Source organism: Triticum urartu, chromosome 6A (genome assembly GCF_056163025.1).
Source record: "Triticum urartu cultivar PI428250 chromosome 6A, HENAU_Tu73, whole genome shotgun sequence".
Taxonomy (NCBI): domain Eukaryota; kingdom Viridiplantae; phylum Streptophyta; class Magnoliopsida; order Poales; family Poaceae; genus Triticum; species Triticum urartu.
In genome coordinates, this window is record NC_141878.1 from 507984189 (window position 1) to 508004466 (window position 20278).

The 20278-nt window shown below is 46.7% G+C and overlaps 1 protein-coding gene across 1 annotated transcript; it reads left to right on the top strand.

Annotated features, from left to right (window-relative positions):
• The first annotated feature begins 16289 nt into the window (after positions 1–16289).
• On the top strand, positions 16290–19211 carry LOC125516870 (FBD-associated F-box protein At5g60610-like). Its single transcript, XM_087528522.1, has 3 exons — positions 16290–17204; positions 17307–17450; positions 18590–19211. The coding sequence occupies exons 1-3, from the start codon at positions 16302–16304 to the stop codon at positions 18953–18955; spliced, it is 1413 nt and encodes a 470-aa protein (XP_087384648.1). The 5' UTR covers positions 16290–16301; the 3' UTR covers positions 18956–19211.
• The last annotated feature ends 1067 nt before the right edge of the window (positions 19212–20278 follow it).

The following is a 20278-nucleotide window of genomic DNA, read 5'->3' on the forward strand; positions in this document are numbered from 1 at the left end:
AATATTTTACACAGGGTGGTGCCACCGAGATTTCTGACCGGTGCCACCGAGATTTCTGATCGGTGCCACCAAGTTGAGTCAAAAGTGTGTAACGGTTGGATTTCGTGTGGAGGCTATATATACCCCTCCACCCCCCTCTTAGTAAGTAAGAGAGCCATCAGAACGTGCCTACACTTCCACTACTCATTTCCTGAGAGAGAACCACCTACTTATGTGTTGAGATCAAGAGATTCCATTCCTACCATTTGAACCTTGATTTCTAGCCTTTTCCAAGTTGCTTTCCACTCAAATCCTTCTTCCACCATAGCCAAATCTGTGTAAGAGAGAGTTGGATGTTGAGCAGACTATCATTTGAAGCACAAGAGCAAGGAGTTCGTCATCAACATATCGTCTATTGCCTTTTGGAGAGTGGTGTCTCCTTGATTGGTTAGGTATCGCTTGGGAGCCTCTCACATGATGTGTACTTGAACCAAGACGTCCGTAAGGGCAAGGAGATCTCCTACTTCGTGAAGATCTACCCGACTGAGGCAAGTCCTTTGTGGACGATGGCCATGGTGGGATAGACAAGGTTACTTCGTTGTGGACACTTTGTGGGTGGAGCCCTCCATGGACTCGCGCAATCGTTACCCTTCGTAGGTTGAAGTCTCCATCAACGTGGACGTACGATAGCACCACCTATCGGATCCACGCCAAAAATCACTGTGTCCCCATTACGTTTGCTTTCTCCAAACCCATCCTTTACTCACATGTGCAATATCTTACTTTCCACGGCTATACTCTTAGAATTGCATGTGTAGGGTGTTGCTTGACTTGTCATAGTTGCTAAAATCTGCCTACAACTAAAATTGGGAAAAGGCTAGGTTTTATTTGGTCAAGTAGTCTAATCACCCCCCTCTAGACATACTTTCGATCCTACAAGTGGTATCAGAGCTTTGGTCTCAGTAAGCCTTGGTTTCCATTGATTTGGTCACCATAGCCTTGGTTTCACAACCTATGAGAGTATGGCGTCTAGTGAGGGTAATTATCACCATAGAGGTCCATATTTTGATGGTACAAATTTGCTAGTTGGGAGCATAAGATGAAAAATGCATATTCTAGTTCATAACCCCGTCGTTTGGGCTATTGTTCATATTGGCTTGCAAGGTGAATTCTTTGAGGATGGTAGAGAACAGTATCGTGAAGCGACTGCGGAAGAATTGAAGATGTTGCAATACAATGCCCAAGCTTGTGATATTCTCTTCAATTGTTTGTGCCCCGAGGAATTCAACAAAATCAGCCGCCTTGAGAATGCAAAGGAAATTTGGGATACTTTGGTTGATATGCACGAAGGTACCGAGTCCGTCAAGGAATCCAAGTTGGATGTGCTTGAAAGTCAACTTGACAAGTTCAAGATGAAGGATGGTGACAGAGTCACTAGAATGTACTCTAAGCTTGCTCTCATCACAAATGAGATTGCCGGCTTAGGAAGTGAAGAGATGACCGACAAGCTCATCATCAAGAAGATCCTTAGAGCCTTGGATAGTAAATATTATACCGTGTGCACATTGATCCAAATGATGCCTAATTACAAAGATCTCAAGCCCAGGGAAGTCATTGGAAGAATCGTTGCGCTTGAGATGTCACTCAAGGATATGGAGGAGCTCCACAACAAGTCAAGTGGTGCATACAAAGCCTCAAGTGATGCTCCTACAAATCCAAGTGAAAAACTAGTCTCCAATGAGGAAATAAATCTAATGGTGAAAAACTTCAACAAATTCTACAAGAGCCGAAGCAAAGATAGAAGCTCCAAGTCAAGATCCTACAATGAGAAAAGATCTTCTAGTCATGACCATAATCGCTACAATCGTCGAAGACCCGGACACTACTCCAATGAGTGTACATCACCCTACAAGAAAAGAGAAGACTCGCCAAAAATAAGAAGTAGAAGAGATGAATCACCTCATAGAGAGAGGAGTAGAGATGATCGTTATGAACGAAGACACTTTCGAAGAAGCAAGGTTTCAAAAAGAAAAGACAAGTCATCAAAGAGCTACATAGGACGAAGATAGCAAGCTCATGTTGGTGAATGGGTTTCCGGCTCTGACTCCGACACTCACTCCGAGAGAAGTTATCACTCTGATTCCGACTATACTCAATATGAAGGTGTTGCCGGTCTTGCTTTAGTGTCATCCAACTCCCACAACATATTTGATTCACCAAATGAAGGAATTAGAAGATGCTTCATGGCTAAAGGCCCCAAGGTATCACACCCCGAGTATCTTGATTTCAATAGTGATGAAGATGATTTGCTAGGTGATGATGATTTACTTGTTCATAAAACTAGTGATGTGAGATATAATGAACTTGCTAGTAATCATGATAGTCAAGATGAAATGAATGACAATGCTAAGAAGGAGATTGAGTGTATAACTAGAGAACTAAACACTCTTAAGTTAGCTCATGAAACAACTCAAGAAGATCATAGAGAGCTCCTAAGAACTCATGAGAAACTACGCTTCGGGAAGCTAAATTTAGAGCAAGAGCATGAGTTTCTAAAAGCAATCAGTGATGATCTTAGAAAGGAGAGTTCTTCTTACATTGCCAAATGTCTCCAGTTGTCTACTAAATGCCACAAGTTAAATCTAGTAAGAAGAGTAAGAAAGATTCTTCTTCTAGTAGTAATAATAACCATGCTAAATCCAATATTGTTGCTTCTAGTAATTCTCTTGATTCCACTAATGATTCTCTTAGTCAACTTACACTTGAGCAAGAAAATAGCGCATTGAAGGGAATTATAGAGAAAGGTGTTTACAAGAGCCTTGCCGCGAGTAAGAAATTCGAGGAAATTGTATGCAATCAAGGAAGACACCAGAAGAATCAAGGTGTTGGTTTTGAATTGAAGTTCAATGCCAATGGAGTTGAATGGGAAGAAGATCAATACCCCAAGACAAAGTTTGTTCCTCAACAAGAGAAGTATAACCCCACTTCTTTTGAGGGAACACAAGCTCAAGACGATCTTCCGCCACAAGACCACAAGCTAAAAGGCAAGGAAAAACATCAAGAAGAGATTACCTCATTTGAAGAAGAACCTAAATCCTTGGTCAAGTGGGTTCCCAAGACTTCATCAAGCTCTACTTCATCAAGTTCAACTTTAACTCCAAGGATTCCCATCAAGTTGATGTGAGTCCCAAAGAAGAAGAACTAGAGTGTTCTTGAGGGTGACTCCGCCAACATATTTCACTCATATTCATTTTGGCAAGAACTTGTGCAGCCAACTTTAACATCTTGCACTAGTTCATGGAGTCACAAACTGTCGTGGAATTGTCACGGCAGATGTCCTTAGTGTCAGGACTTAGTCGCGAGGCCAACGCATCTATGTGGTAGCTTGAGAGGGGTTGAGCGGGACGAGAGACGCGATGTTTTACCCAGGTTCGGCCCCTCACGGTGGAGGTAAAAGCCTACATCCTGCTTCATTGATATTGATGATGATGATCACAGTTACAAGAGTGCTCTATCTCGAGAGCTATCGTCTAAACCTAACTTGTCCAACTTGTGGAACTTGTCAATCTTGTCCCTCTTGGGGTGCCCTGCCCCTCCTTATATATGTTGAAGGGGCGGTTTACATGACTAGTCCTATTAGGATTAGGATTACTCTATTACAAGTGGAGTCCTAGTCTTGCTTCCTTTGTAAGGGAATATTCTTTGTGCTTTCCTCATAAACCGGCCCACCATTAAACGTGAACCGGCCTTCTGGGCCATAGGCCTCGTCATCCATCTGACCCGCCCGCCAGGTTACTAATGAACCGCCAAGACCGGGCGGGTAGCCCGTGAACCACCAAGCTCCGGGCGGGTTACCAGTGAGTCATCCAGTCCGGCCGGTTTATACTTCCGGCCGGTTTACGCCACGGGATATATCCCCGACATTAGCCCCCAGTTTAATTTGGATTTATCCATGTTAAACTGATCTGCAACATAAACTCAAGAGCAAATTTGATAGGTTATGCTCCGGGTTAAAAATTCTTGTAAATCGGCACCTGATCATCCTTGTCATTTCCTTCTTCTAGAAAATCTGGGTTAACAAGCCAGCTTCATACTCAATTTGTTGACATTGGTTTCTCATAGAGAAATATTGTGAAGAATAATCCACTTGAATCGGCTTCCAAAGCGCCGGTTTAAGAAATATGGGTCTTGAAATACTTAGCTGATATTCAGTCGGTTTGAAGATGTAAAACTTTCCGGTTTAATATTACCAAACTGGCCGGTTTATAAATATTGATGGCACCGGGTCATAATTGTTGTCGACACCGGGTCATGTAATTGATCTTCCTGATTTGCTCAAAACTGATAAAATGAAGATGTTCCTCCTTTATATGCATAATACATGTAGCCCCCAAGTCTTAAGAGAAGAACATAGTGATAACTTAAGACTTGCTCCAATAAGTGTTTCAACCTTGAAGAAATCCGGTTTGTTCATCTCAATCATATAAACTGAATACTCCATATATGTAGCCCCTAAGTGCCGGGTTGTCATACTTGCAGCAACCTGGGACTTGTAATTGCTTATAAAAACTTCAATCAGTGTAACCCCCAAGGGCCGGGTGATTATGCAATAATGAGCAGGAACTTTCTAAATATAATTATGTAGATTTTAGCAGTGATGTGTAGCCCCCAAGGGCCGGCTTAGTAAGATAATACTGAACCGGGACTTGATATATACTTCAATGAAAATAACATCTTATAATGTAGCTTCCATCGTAGGGCTTGAACCCACATCCACAAGGTTAAGAGCTTTGTGCTTTACCAACTGAGCAATGGATCCTTCAATATGATGGACGAAAACTTGTATACCTTGAATTGTTGACAGGAGCAATTGGTAGCCCCCAAGGGCCGGCTTATTACAATGTGATGAACCGGGTCTTCAATAAGTTGAGCAAAAAATGACTTTTGCATTAGCCCCCAAGTGCCATGGTGCATGCTGGCAGTGACATGGGACTTGCATATTCGATGTAATCTCAATTTGAATAATGTAGCCCCCAAGTGTTGGGTTGTAAGCCTGCAGCGACTCGGGACTATTCCTTCCATTGTAGAATAAATCATATCCTTTGATAAAATAATAGACATTGCGCTAAAGCGACTTTGAAAACTCAATAATACCGGTTATTAATAACCATAAAAATCCAGCCATGTTGTCTATTCAAGATAATATAATCCGGTGAAAACCTTATTCATTCAATATCATAATGAAAATTCAGCCAAGTTTGGCTATTTGAATAATATAACCCAATGATTTATAAGCGCATGATTCCAATGGCGCAATCCAAATATATATATACTGGCGACTTATAGTCCAAAGCCAGGCCGGTTTAACAAACCTGTTTCTGCATACAACAAGTTTAAAGTGTTCTGGCGGTTTACCGCCGGACGGGTCATAATGCCCAACACATAACCCGGGTTTATAACCAAGGCTGCACTTAAGAATAATCAAATATGAAATATATCATACCTGTGACATTGAATTACATTGTTGGTTTTACCAACTTTTTGTAGTAAGGGTGATAACCAAAATCTTGAGTACTGATAACTCCTTCCATATTGTGCCGGTTTATGATAAAACCGTGCCGGGTTGTGATAAACACCGGTTTACTCCATAATAGGATGGTAACAGAAAATCAAACCGGGCAGATAGTCTCCGGATTAAGATTTGACCGTGTTCCGTCAATTTGTAATTGACAGTTTGAACCGGTTTAAAACTTTGTCGGTTTAAAAACGCAACAAAAATAAAAGAAACAGTTATCAAGGAAAATATTGAAGCAAATGCAATGATAAAACCATTTGCAAAAAGAGGCTTATTGAGCCGATCAGATGGTGTTACCATGGTCGGACACGACCAAGCTCCCCAATGGTGTAGCTATGGTTCAAGTCAGCCAGGTCCCCAAATGAAACCGTGGCATTATGCCGATCAAGAGGCGTGGCAATGGTTCGGGTTCGACCAAGCCCCCAAGTGATTCTATGGCCTTAGGCCGATCAAGAGGCGTGACTGGTTCAGACTTGACCATGTCCCCAAGTGATCTGGTGGCTTTCTCCTATCAAAAGGTGTTGCATTGGTTCGGACACGACCAAGCCCCCAAGTGATGTTTATAAAATTTTCAAGGGGTAAACCGGAGGCCGCTTTAAGACAGAACAGTTCCGTGTAACCACGCATGATGTAAAGAACAGAGACCCCGCCTTTTGAAGCAGAAGCCCCCATGTGATCAATAATATGTCAGGCCAGTAAGGCGGGATACCCATGTTTGAACCGCGCATCATGGCAGCAGGTCCTCTTTGGCAATTTTTAACTTTTTGCAAGAGATAAATTCTTCTTGAACCGGGATTTTGAACCGGATATTGAGAGCTTCAAAGCTTTGTGAGAGATATCTTTCCCTTGAACCGGATTTTAAACCGGAATCTTTATTTTTAGCCGGAAATTTTCTGACGGCCTTTAAACTCGAACTTGCGAGAAGTTAATTACTTTTTGAACCGGACATTGTTAAATCGGATTTGAGCGCTTCAGAGCTTTGTGGGAAAATAGATTTTTCTTAAACCGGACTATAAACCGGAAGCATCATTGTGAGCCGGAATATTTCTGACGGCCATTAAATATGACAGTATCCTCCGGGACCGGGTTTCCCTTCAACATCCTGGGGCACTTGAATTTGCTGAAACTGGCAAGACTCGCCGCGTCATATCATTGTAGCCCCCGAGTCTTAAGATGACTCAAGGAGTTGTCTTGAAATTCTCCGTACTTGACCATAGCAGAAGGTATATATCATCGGTGTTAATAACGCGATGTAAATCCACAGAAGGTTGAGGTGACTGCGGCGGATTATAGATGATCCCGTATGAGCCGTGTCGGCAACTCGGCCAATGGTTCCTTCCAACTGGTGATTTGAAGTTTAACAAAACTGTAGTGGTGGCGACTTGTGCACCTTCCCATTGAGCCATCGAGTGCAGACGACGGTTGATAATATATGATAATTTGCCTTCATTTTGTTGAAAGAAAAACTGGGCTACCCAAGCTGTGACTTGCTCATACTCAGTAAACAGCTCATGCAGACAGGTGCGGCCCGGTGTGTTGATGTAGACCAGACCACAAGGGCGGTAACGTAAGCACTTCCGTTGAGCACGGCAGCACGGATACATGCTAGTGCAAAATGACGATGCTATGCACTCCATATCTGCGATATAACTCCACTTCGGCGGTGAATAATTGTCCTGACGTATTGGGATGACAGATGATCTTGTCGTCTCTAGCATGATCGTGGAACAAAAAATATTAAAGGATAGACAATTGTTCCCGGAGGAATTTGAAAGTATATTGAAAAAGTAAATAAGATGGATAGCACCTGATCTTTTCCTGGGATGTCAAGCCAGCCATACCCGTCGTCGTTTTTCAATTGATTTGAATTTTTACTGCTTCCACTTTTTTTTTGGCAACCTGACTCTTTCCTTATCCCACCGGGTCAAAATCCCCTCTCCTTGTAAACGTCAGCGAGGGAGATGGCGGTTTATGATTCATTGGACACAGCAGCTCGATGAGACCCCCTGTGAGGCGGAGATGAGGCAAGGTGACAGCAGCTCATGGAGGCCGGGTAGTTGAAGACAGCAGGTGGTAAACCGGCAGCATGGAGCATAAACCGGGGCACTCAGCGACCAAGACGATGACTCTGTCTCTGTACGCGAAGCTAGGCCATTGGGGGTGAGCCAGCAGCGGTGGAGATGGCCAGCGTGATGGTAGGGGATGAACGAGGCACCGGCGGGTTGGAGATGCGCGGCTGTGGCTGGTTCAGCGCGGAGGCACATAGCAGCAGGAAGGGACGGCGGCTTAAAGAGGAGGCCCTGCCCTGAGTCGCCGTAAACCGCCGAGGTGCTGTGAGCCACTGTCTGCATTCACACATCGCAGGGCCTTGGCGAGTCGACGGCAGCAACTTTTGATATGGCCGAGGTCAGGTGGTTGATCCAACGCCGATGATGAGATGCCGCAGTGACGGTTTAGTAAAGCGGCAGCGGCTTGGCGCTAGAAAACTTGGCGACTCAAAGCAGGCACGGCTGCGACAGCCGTCAGGCGGTTTAGTGAAGGGGCAGCGGCTCAAGGCCACTGTGGCGACTTGAAGAAACTGGCCGGCTCAACGGCAGCGACCCACAGCTGTAGAGGGCAGGAACGGCATGACGCGGCCGCGGCGACTCAGTAGCCACTGGCCATAGCACGGCGGAGCTGGTGACTTCGAGGGAAATCCGCGGCGGCTCGTCGCGGCGAATCCGGGTCGTGAACGTCGACTCCAGTGGAAGTGAACCGGCGAGGCGAGGTGAGGAGATCCGCGCAGACGGGCACTTGGTGAGCCGACGGCGGAGGCGGTTTGCGGCGGCTCGAAGCGGCAGGCCGGTTTGCTGCAGGTGGAAGTGATCCAGCAGGAAGCAACGGGCCGCTCGGCTTGAAGTATGGCGGCATAGGGGGCCGGCTTGTGGTGCAGCGTAACAATGGCGGCGATTTGAAACAAACAGAGGTGTTACTCCAAGATGAAGGCAACGGCGAGTCAGCTATGACTGGAGGCGACTCACGGAGGTGACCCAGGGCAGCCTAGAGGCAGAATCCGGTCGATTCCGAGGCAGGCAACAGCCCGTTGGTAACGACGGCTCAGGAGCAGCCGTTGTGAGGCGGATTCTGAGGCGAGAGCGGCAGCAGTGAGTTGGACGCGCAACCGGCGACAGCGGAGGCGGAGCGAAGCAGGTACGGCCAGAGCGAGATTGGAAACGACTCGGAGTCGGTATACATCCATCACCAAATCCTCCTCCGATTTGTTGCTGGTTTGACTTTTCTTCTCCAGAGCGAGGTTGGAAACAGCACGGGGTGGCGCAGGAGGCCAGGCGCTTCGCAGGTAGTGATAGCGAAGTCCAGGTCGTAGGCAATTTGACCGATACACATCCAGATCGCCCTGTATTTTTTTTTCTTCAGCAGCGACGAGGCGGGTCGACTCGGAGGGTGGCCTAGCGCGCTGGAATCTTCCCTTAATGCTTCAAACGTCTCCGCGTGATGCATCGGAGTTGATTTAGTCAAAACTTCCTTTCATTAGAACTCACGTATTAGAAGTAGCCCATGGTACTATTCCAAAATTCATCAGATCTCGTAAACCGTGCAGCTACTAGTACTTGGCCATCACTTCTGTGAGTGTAGCAGCAGCAATGGTTCAATTCTCTCGGGAGTTGATGCTGATCCTTCCAAACCGGCTCATTCGAAAAATTGCAAACTTCTCGATCCCTGAAGAGATCCCTTCAAGAACTCAACACCACCGTGCGCGTGCCTCATGGTGGGCGCCAACTGTCGTGGAATTGTCACGGCAGATGTCCTTAGTGTCAGGACTTAGTCGCGAGGCCAACGCATCTATGTGGTAGCTTGAGAGGGGTTGAGCGGGACGAGAAACGTGATGTTTTACCCAGGTTCGGCCCCTCACGGTGGAGGTAAAAGCCTACATCCTGCTTCATTGATATTGATGATGATGATCACGGTTACAAGAATGCTCTATCTCGAGAGCTATCATCTAAACCTAACTTGTCCAACTTGTGGAACTTGTCAATCTTGTCCCTCTTGGGGTGCCCTGCCCCTCCTTATATATGTTGAAGGGGCAGGTTACATGACTAGTCCTAGTTAGATTAGGACTAGTCTCTTTTCTATTACAAGACGGATAGCAATCCAGGTCTTATTCAAACTGTTTAAGTCGGCCTGCTGGGCCACCTCCCGTGATGGGCCGCGGCCTACCTCCATGAGGATACCCGTGTCCCATATCCATGACAGTAGCCCCCGAGCTTTTGGGTGACTCGAAGAGTCGGGCGGAAGGTCTTGATTTTGCTGATGCTTTTGTCTTCCTTGAACGTGGAGCTTTTTTCCGGGTCGTTGACGTAATGGATGCCGAAATGTTGATGAAGAGATTGCCGGGTCATGAAGCGTCGACGTTGATGTTGTCGGGTTGTCCTCCCAGGCTGGATTCTGTCTCCAAGCCGGGTCTTTCTGAATTTTTTCCAACCCCAGTAGCATGTATATCATCTGTAGCCCCCGAGCGCCGGGTTTGTTTAGGCCTTTAACAACCCGGGGGGTCTGTGAACTTGTGTTTTGGTAACGAACAAAGTCTGTTTTTTCACAAATTCTGGCTTGATAGCCCCCGAGGCTTGAGGCGACTCGAGGAGTCATCTTCAAGCTCTTTGTTCCTGAAATAAAACACATGAATGCATTACACCGTTCGTGATATATAAAACAAAATTAAATAATAATTTTGATGACTTTGTCAACTTGTGTTCAAGTTATTAATCGTTCGACTCGACTAAGTAGGCTTTCGTGTGGACTTTTTTCATGGAATATGATATGTTCAGGGTCGACAAAGTCCATGATAGGCATCAGAGTCGATTGACAATACCGTACCCACTACTTGGTCGGTTACGAGTTGCATCTGACTTAGTAAAGAACGAACGTAAAATTATTTCGCTGATATGTAGGGCACCCATGTTTGAACTGTGCATCGTGGCAAATAGTCCTCTTTGGTAACCTTACGACTCAACTTTATGAGAAGAAATTATAGCCCCCGAGATTAACTCAAAGGTGCTGGATATATATAATTGACTGGAAAAAAAAGTGAAAACCCTATCCTACTTTCCCCTTTCTACTTCCACTCCAGTGCTTGCCTCGCTCACTCGACAATTGTTTCTTCCCCTTTTGTTAGGGTTTTCTTCCTCTGGGCGGCGGCGACTTGTCTCCTCGCCATAGAGATCTTGATCTACCCCGCCTCCTTCCCTCCGCCGGCGGTCGGGGTCCCTTGACCCTGACCATGGCAGCAACGGACGAAGCGATGGGGACCCTACCGCTCGTGGACATGGTTTCTTCGGGCAAGAGAACTAAGGAAGATGGTGCATCCTCGGGTGCGGCGGAAACGGATCTGGCGGCAATGATGGAAGAATTGAGTCTGAAGGAAGACGATCTGCAGGACGTAGTGGTAGAGGAGGATGAACTTCCGGCTGAAGCAACCCGCTGGATGGCTCTGGCTAGGGTTCATACGGAGAAATCTTACAACCAGTATTGGTTCTACAGGAACGTGCGGGTCACATGGGATCTGGCGAAGGAAGTTAAAATCAGACCTCTGGAGGATAACTTGTATACGTTACAGTTCGCGTGCCTTGGCGATTGGGAGCGTGTAATGGAGGAGGGTCCGTGGACTTTCAAGGGCAAAGCGGTGATCTTGGCACCCTATGATGGTTTCACTAAACCCTCCTTGATCGATCTCACCAAACTGGACATATGGATGCAGATCCACGACCTTCCGGATGGTTTCTTCCCTAAGATCAAAGCGCTCTCGGCGACGGTTGGAGAGTTCATTTACGCTGAGCCGAAGTCCCAAGATTTTGAGGGGAACTTTGCACGGGTGAGGGTGAAGATTGATGTAACAAAGCCACTAAAGAATGCAGTTTCTCTGGTTATCAAGAAGAAGGATGTGATGCAGCGAGTGATCTTCTGGGTGAAATTCGAGAGGCTCCCGGATTGGTGTGCGGTATGTGGTTATCTGGGGCATCTGTTTAAGGAATGTGGTGACGGTGTTTGGGCACCAAAAGCACTAGTTTTTAAGGATCTGAAAGCTAGCTGGTTCAGAGGCCCGGGCAGCGGTCTTGGTGAAGGAAGAGGCAACAGTAACAGAGGGGGAAGAGGTCGAGGCCGATCAGGCGGTGGCCGGAGTCGCGGTGCAGCATATGATAACCATTCTGAGGATTTTATGGACTCAGATGAACGCCAAGATGACATCACAATGGATGATGCTGATCTGAACAGGAAGAGGGGGATGATAGTTGCTTCGCTGGGTAACAAAGCAAACGGCCCCCAACCTTCAATCCAGGGAGGCAAAACTCCTATGGTGCAGAAAGCAAAAGCTCCAGAGAGCCCCTCGTCCAAGCAAGAGCCGAAGAGAAACAAGCCAAGTTCAAGTGATTCTACCAACACAAAGAGCACAGCTCAAACCAAAACTTCTGATGCGCGTTTGGCGGGCCTCCCGGTGGGGTCGCGCCTAGCGCAATGAGTTGCCTGGTGTGGAACTGTCGTGGGGCTGACAAACCCGCGACAGTTCGAGAGCTTCGAGATCTCTCGAGGCAACATGCCCCCTCTATTGTATGCATGTTAGAAACCCAAATAGAGGGCTCACGTGTTGAGAATATGGTAGGATCATTAGGCTTTGATAAGAGTTTTGCTGTAAGCAGTAGAGGTAGAAGTGGTGGTCTTGGTATTTTTTGGAACGAAGCAATAAAGTTGGAAATTCTTGGCTACTCAGAGTATCATATAGATGTACTTGTGAAAGAGTTATTCCCGGTGCAAACTAGGATTACTTTTGTCTATGGAGAAGCACAAACGCAAGAATGATATAAAACATGGGATATGTTGTGTGGTATTGCAAACACCAGCAGTCATCCATGGGTTGCGATCGATGACTTCAATGAAGTGCTACATGGCCACGAGCATGATGGAGTATGCGCGAGAAGCCAAGCACAGATGGATCTATTCCGCGACGCTCTGGATACTTGCAGCCTTACTGATATTGGTTACAAAGGGCAGAGCTGGACGTTTGAGAAAAAAGTAGCTGGAGGAACATTTACAAGGGTGAGGTTGGATAGAGCAGTGGCTACGCCGGACTGGTTAATGGCGTTCCCGACAGCAGAGGTTAAACACCTGGCGGCAGCTAGCTCAGATCACGTACCCTTGTTTCTTACGCTGCAAGAATTGCATGCATGCAGGCGGGGCCCAAAACCTTTTAAATATGAAGTATGCTGGGAGCGGGATGAGTCGCTTGGTCCGGTAGTGGCCAGCCAGTGGACAGCGGCGCCAGGCGAGTCAGTGGAGCAGGTCAAGACAAAGCTACAGGGGCTGTCGGGAGAACTATCTACCTGGGATCGCGTGCACTTTGGAAATGTGTGAAAGGAAATCAGTGAATTAAAAACAAAACTACATATTTGCCGTGCAACACCAGGGAGATCAGGGCCGACTAGGGAGGAGATAAAAATCACAGATCGACTTGTTGAACTGTTTCACCGAGAGGAGATACTATGGCGGCAGCGTGCTCGTATTGACTGGTCGATCCACGGTGATAAGAACACATATTTTTTCCATTTGCGTGCGGGCAGGCGAAGAAGGAAAAACCAAATAAAAGAACTAGTTCGCCCGGATGGTTCGATGACAGATAATGCTATGGAGATGGAGCAAATGGCGACGTCCTTTTACAAAACCATGTACACGTCTGAAGGTGTAGCAAATATGGAGCCCGTGTTGGACACTATTCCACGCAAAGTCACTGATATGATGAATGATGCTTTGAATGCTCCATACAGAGAAGAGGAAGTTAAATCAGCTCTTTTTCAGATGTTCCCGACTAAAGCTTCGGGCCCGGACGGATATCCAGCTCATTTCTTCCAGCGTCACTGGGAGGTTTGTGGAGATGATGTGACAAAGGCAGTGTTAAGAATAGTAGAGGGCACAGAATCAGCAGCGTGCATTAATGAAACAGTCCTGGTGCTAATACCAAAGGTAAAAAACCCTACTTTGTTAACTCAATTCAGACCGATTAGCCTTTGCAACGTACTATATAAGATTGCCTCGAAAGTGATCGCTAATCGTCTGAAAGTGATTTTACCTGAGATAATTTCTGAAGAGCAATCAGCGGTTGTTCCTGGAAGGTTGATAACCGATAACATTATCACATCTTATGAATGCCTCCACTTCATGAAGAGGAACAAAGCAAAAAAGCACCAATCCTTTGCACTCAAGCTCGACATGATGAAGGCATATGACAGGGTCGAGTGGCCCTACCTGAGGGCGGTGATTATGAAATTGGGCTTCACAGAAAGATGGGTAAATATAGTCATGAGCCTAGTAACGTCTGTCAAGTTCTTGGTGTTATTCAATGGGAACAAGTTGGAAGAGTTTGAGCCATCCAGAGGAATCAGACAAGGGGACCCAATCAGTCCATATTTGTTCTTGCTAGCAGCAGAGGGCCTGTCGTGCCTTTTAAAATCCAAGAGTGAGTCATCCCATCTGAGTGGTTTACAAGTGGCACCGTCGGCGCCCCAAGTAAGTCACTTATTATTTGCTGATGACAACCTGCTGTGTAAGGCAAGTATTGCGGGTGCTGAAGAGGTGAACCTAGTACTGAACAGTTACTGTGAAGCTTCGGGCCAACGGATTAACTTTGCTAAATCATCTATTTACTTTAGTAAGGGTGTTCCTGATAGCACTCGGGATGTCATCAAAGAGTCTCTCAATGTCCCTAATGAAACACTCAATGAGAAGTACCTGGGTATGCCGTCTAACATAGGTACTTCAAAAAATGGGGTCTTCAAATACCTGAAAGATCGGCTATGGAGCAAAGTGCAGGGTTGGCTTGAGAATACTATGTCTACAACGGGAAAAGAGGTATTGGTAAAAGCGGTGGCACAAGCTGTACCGGTTTTTTCCATGTCCTGTTTCAAGTTACCAAGGGGACTCTGTGAACATCTTAATATGCTTATAAGAAAATTCTGGTGGGGATCGAAGGATGGCAAGAGGAAACCTCATTGGGTCTCTTGGAAGTCGATGACAGAGCCAAAAGGCATGGGGGGGCTTGGGTTCAAGGAATTCGAGCTCTTTAACCTATCTATGTTAGCGCGTCAAGCATGGAGACTCCTTCAGAATCCCGACACTCATCCAAGTCACGCGTCTTAAAGAGCGTATACTTCCTTGATACAGATATTTTGCATGCAAATCTTGGCAGTCATCCAAGTCAGGTATGGCGTGCGATTGTGGAAGGCCGGGACACCCTAAAGCAAGGCATTATCCGACGCATAGGCAATGGTGAAACTACGTATATATGGGCTGATACCTGGCTGCCAAGGGATGAGATGATGCGACTTTACGGGTGCCGGGTGGCCGATCCACCAAACCGGGTTGCCGAACTGATAGATAACACAAGTGCTACATGGAATGTACAACTTGTTAATCAAGTTTTCATGGCGATGGATGCTAAGGTAATCTTAAGTATACCTTTATGCACGCATAACACGGATGATTTTTGGAGCTGGAACTATGAAAGGAATGGTGTTTTCTCGGTCAAGTCAGCATATCGCATGCTAGTGGAAACGAGACGGCGTCGGGAGGCATGGGTCGAAGGTACAGCAGGCTCTTCAACGACATCAGTTGAAGAAGGATCGTGGAAAACATTATGGAACACCAAGGTTCCAGGGAAAGTTAAGATGTTCTTGTGGCGATTATCACGCCAGTCCCTCCCGACGGAAGATGTTCGGGCCCATAGACACATGACAGACAGCTCTGCATGCGGGATGTGTGGCTCGCTAGATTCATGGCGTCACTCCTTGCTAAACTGCACATCGTCGCGGTGTGTGTGGGCGCTAGTTGATGATGACCTAGCCCAAATGATGGTCGCCACTACCGAACCAAAAGCCAAGCTGTGGCTGTTCACGCTGATGGATTCCCTGTCACACGAGCAATTTGTGTTGCTAGCAGTCACGCTGTGGGCTATATGGACAGCACGGCGGCGGGCAATCCATGAAGGTATATTTTAAACTCCACATGCCACTACAGAATTTGTAAAAAGATTCATAATGGAGCTGGAGGTGCTTGAGAATATGACGGTAAAAGCAGTGCGAGGCGGCCTTCTTGGCCAGACTAGGCCACGAGCACCACCGGTGGGCTGGTTTAAAATCCATGTCGATGCCGGCGTCAGAACTGGGAGGGGTGGTTCAGCAGCTGCGGTTTGCAGAGATCATCAAGGCAACTACATGGAAAGTTCGGCATTGGTCATTGCGGGAGTGGACGACCCGGCTATTCTGGAGACAATTGCATGTCGAGAAGCACTTGCGCTGGCGGAAGATCTCAACCTTAACAATCTGATGATCGCTTCCGATGCTAAGCAAGTAGTCAATGATATTTCAAAAGCACACAAGGGCAGAAACGCTGCAATTGTTCAAGAGATTAAAAGTAGAGCTTCTTCTTTTTCCTGTAATTTTGTGTTCGAAGGTCGTGCGGCTAATGGAGACGCACATAAACTTGCCAAATATTCACTCTCACTAGGGCTGGGGCGCCACATCTGGTTAGGCCAACCCCAGGCTCCGACTTGTATCCCACACTCTGTGGAATTTGATGAATAAATTGGCTTTTTCCCCTAAAAAAAACTTCCACTCCAGTCGCCGCCGCGCCTCCACTCCACTCCATTTATTAGCTTCTCCCCTTCAGTCCGCGCGTCGCCGCGTCTCAACCCCACTCCATTCCGGCCATGGCCGCCATCGTCGAGAACGTCATGGGCTGGCGCCCCGGCGGTGTAAATACCGTGGCAAGTGCCGCCTCCCTCTCCCCCGCCGTCGACTACGACGGCGAGGACCGCATCAGCGCCCTCCCCGACGACCTCCTCCGCAGCATCGTCTCACGCCTCCCCGTCAAGGACGCAGCCCGCACCGCCTCCCTCGCCTCCCGCTGGCGCCACCTCTGGCGCTCCACCCCGCTCTCCCTCAACGACGCCGACCTGCCCCGATCCGTCGTCGCCCGCGCCCTTGCCGACCACCCGGGCCCCTTCCGCGCCATCCACATCACCCGCTGCCGGTTCGCGTCCCACGAGCGCGAGATCGCAGAGTGGCCGCGCCTCTTCGCTGCCAATGGCATCCAGCACCTCGTCCTCGTCAACGACGCCGACCTCGCCAGGTTCCCCCCCGACGCCGTGCGCCTCCCCGCGGACATCCTCCGCTGCGCCTCACTCCATCGCCTCTTCCTGGGTTTCTTCACGTTCCCGGACACCGCTGGTCTCTCCCGCCGAGCCGACGTCCTGCCCCGCCTCCAGGAACTCAGCATGTTCACGACCAGCATCAGCGACGAGGACCTCGACTACATGCTCGCTTGCAGCCCGGTTCTGGAGAAGCTCGCGTTCGTGCTCAGCTGTACACCCGATTTCATCCATCTACGGAGCAGAAGCCTCCGGTGCGTGCTCCTCTGGATCTTCATGGCAGACGAGGTTGCCGTGGTGGATGCCCCGCTCCTGGAGCGGCTCTTCTTGCTGGAAGCGCCCCGTGGAGGACATGCTGAGAGTACTATGATGATCAAGATTGCTCATGCGCCCAACCTGCAGGTGCTCGGCTTCTTGGAGCCAGGATTTCACCGGCTGCAGATCGGCGACAATGTCATTGAGGTATAAACTTCCCAAGATTCCATGGATTGCTAATAATGTGTATAGAGAATAGAGATGCATGACATATATATCTGCTTTTGGTGCATTGTTCCACCATTGCAGCCTGGCACAAAGCGGAGCCCAAGCACAGTGCTTCCAAGCATCAAGATATTGGCATTTAAAGTTAATTTTGGTGTCATAGAGCATGTCAAGATGCTGGTGGCCTACCTCAGATGCTTTCCCAACATTGAGACGCTGCACATCGAGGTGAGATCCTAGCACCCCATGCAATTATTCAGTCGGTTTAGCACCTAAAGTCTTTCATGCATTGGCACTCATACTACTATTTATTAGCAATGGAAATTATTGCTTCTTGCATTATCTATCTCTAATTAACCATTTACTGATATGATGTTCCATTCTTTATAACTGAACCCACTGGAAGTGGTTATTTGGCACTCATACCACTATTTATTAGCAATGGAAATTATTGCTTCTTGCATTATCCATCACTAACGAACCATTTACTGATATGACATTCCAGTCTTTGACTGAACCCACTGGAAGTAGTTATTTGGCACTCATACCACTATTTATTAGCACTGGAAATTATTGCTTCTTGCATTATCCATCTCTAATTAACCATTTCCTGATATGATGTTCCAGTCTTTAACTGAACCCACTGGAAGTGGTTAATTGGCACTCATACCAGATACCACTATTTATTAGCAATGAAATTATTGCTTCTTGCATTATCCATCACTAACGAACCATTTACTGATATGACATTCCAGTCTTTGACTGAACCCACTGGAAGTAGTTATTTGGCACTCATACCACTATTTATTAGCACTGGAAATTATTGCTTCTTGCATTATCCATCTCTAATTAACCATTTCCTGATATGATGTTCCAGTCTTTAACTGAACCCACTGGAAGTGGTTAATTGGCACTCATACCAGATACCACTATTTATTAGCAATGAAATTATTGCTTCTTGCATTATCCATCACTAACGAACCATTTACTGATATGACATTCCAGTCTTTGACTGAACCCACTGGAAGTAGTTATTTGGCACTCATACCACTATTTATTAGCACTGGAAATTATTGCTTCTTGCATTATCCATCTCTAATTAACCATTTCCTGATATGATGTTCCAGTCTTTAACTGAACCCACTGGAAGTGGTTAATTGGCACTCATACCAGATACCACTATTTATTAGCAATGAAATTATTGCTTCTTGCATTATCCATCTCTAATTAACCATTTACTGATAGTATGATATTCCAGTCAACTCAACCCACTGAAGTGGTTATCTGGCACTCATACCAAGCAATGGAAACTGTTGCTTCTTGCATTATCCATCTCTAATTAACCATTTACTGATATGATGTTCCAGTCTTTAACTGAACCCACTGGAAGGAACCATGCCAAGTTCTGGCACGAGCTCTCTACTATTGAATGCATCAAGTCCCACGTCAAGAAGATGGTTATCCATGAATACAGAGGGAACAAAGTTGAACTTGAATTCCTTAAGTTCATCTCCACGAGCGCGCAAGAGCTCCAAGCTTTGTATGTTCTGCTGAACAGAGAGAGTCTTACTTCGGTGGCCAAGGCGGATAAGATGACAAGCAAACTGGTGGCTCTCTCGGGTGTACCATGGAGCTGTGATTGTAAGATGATGGTGCTAGGCCCTAAATTTCAGAATGACTGGAGCATCCAGAAAGCATCTGATCTTACCGTCGACGACCCTTTCCATTGGTGAGTTTGTGGCTGGCTATACATTTGCGTGAACCAAAGCGTTTTCTGGGGGAATCATTTGCTGTTCTACATATGCAATGTCACTGTTTAATTTGTAGGCAAGACTATGTCTGTTCTTGACAAAGAACATGAAGACTTCAACTAGAGCACGAGTACACGTGGAAGTGTTGAACTGTCTGTGCTATGCTTCATTCAGAATGGACCGTATTATGTAATGCCCCTATGTTTGTTCCTAGTCTAGTAAAAGACTAGTATCAGGATGCCAAACGCTGTGTGCTTTTATTTCTGCTATATATTTCGGTGTTGCTTCATAAACCAGCAAGCAATCTTGGATCTACTATGTACTCTACCCTTCCAGTCAGCCTAGACCTGTTGATCAAGTAGCACCTGAAGGTGGAAAGAACGATCTGCCTTACTGCTCACCCACACTGAGTTAATCTGCATATTGACCACTCCACGCCCAGATCGTAACACTTCACTAGACTGCCGCCACCGCAAGAAGATGCTTTATATGGTCGGCGTGTTTGTTATGGAACCTTTATCATGTGTCGCCTCCCTCCTTGCAAACACGTCGGGCATCCCTTGTGCTTCCTATCAACCCCATTGAACACGGTTTCGTAAACAAACTGCAAAATCAGACTACGGCATCATTGCGATGACTGCAAATCGCCCCCTCCTTGCCCAGGACGCTGTAAATTTTTGTCCATGTTTTTGAGAATGGAAGAGCCCTTGCTCGAGGCAGACGTTGGCATGGTGATCCTCGAAGCAAAGGCGTCTACCTGAACCTCTATCAAGTTGGCTAGAAAGCAAGTTACGTACAGAGCAACTTTCTTTTCTCCTTTTTGCTGTATTGATTCTCTATTTTATTTTCTGTTTTTTAATTTTATTTGGCACTCCTTTTTTATTTTAAAAGAGCACTACTCCCCTGCTGCTTTTGGGTCATTATCGCCGCAGAAAATTCTTTGCCCGTGGATGAAGGGTAACATAAGAGGCTATGATGGACTGCCGACTGCTCCATGCTTGTGGCCGCAAGCTCACCAGGCTAGTCAAGGTCTTCCGTCTAATGATAAAATCCCAGGCCGCATAAGAGGCTACTACAGCGAGCAACCGTAAGCCTGCAAGTAAAACGCGCAGATGATGAAAATATGATACGTAGAACTTTAGCTCACGCGCCGATTGGTCTAGCTAATACTTCCTTCGTTCCTAAATAGAAGTCTTTTTGCTTCGTATATGTAGGAGTAGTCCATATTGGAATCTCTAAAAAGACTTGCATTTAGGAACGGAGGGAGTAGAATGGAATGAAGTGTTGTAGTACAGGTTAAACGGG

Coding starts and splice junctions, on each gene's coding strand:
- LOC125516870 (XM_087528522.1), top strand. CDS start 16,302: ATGGCCGCCATCGTCGAGAACGTCATGGGCTGGCGCCCCGGCGGTGTA. Junction 17,205..17,306: donor TCGGCGACAATGTCATTGAG/GTATAAACTTCC, acceptor CCACCATTGCAG/CCTGGCACAAAGCGGAGCCC. Junction 17,451..18,589: donor TTGAGACGCTGCACATCGAG/GTGAGATCCTAG, acceptor ATGATGTTCCAG/TCTTTAACTGAACCCACTGG.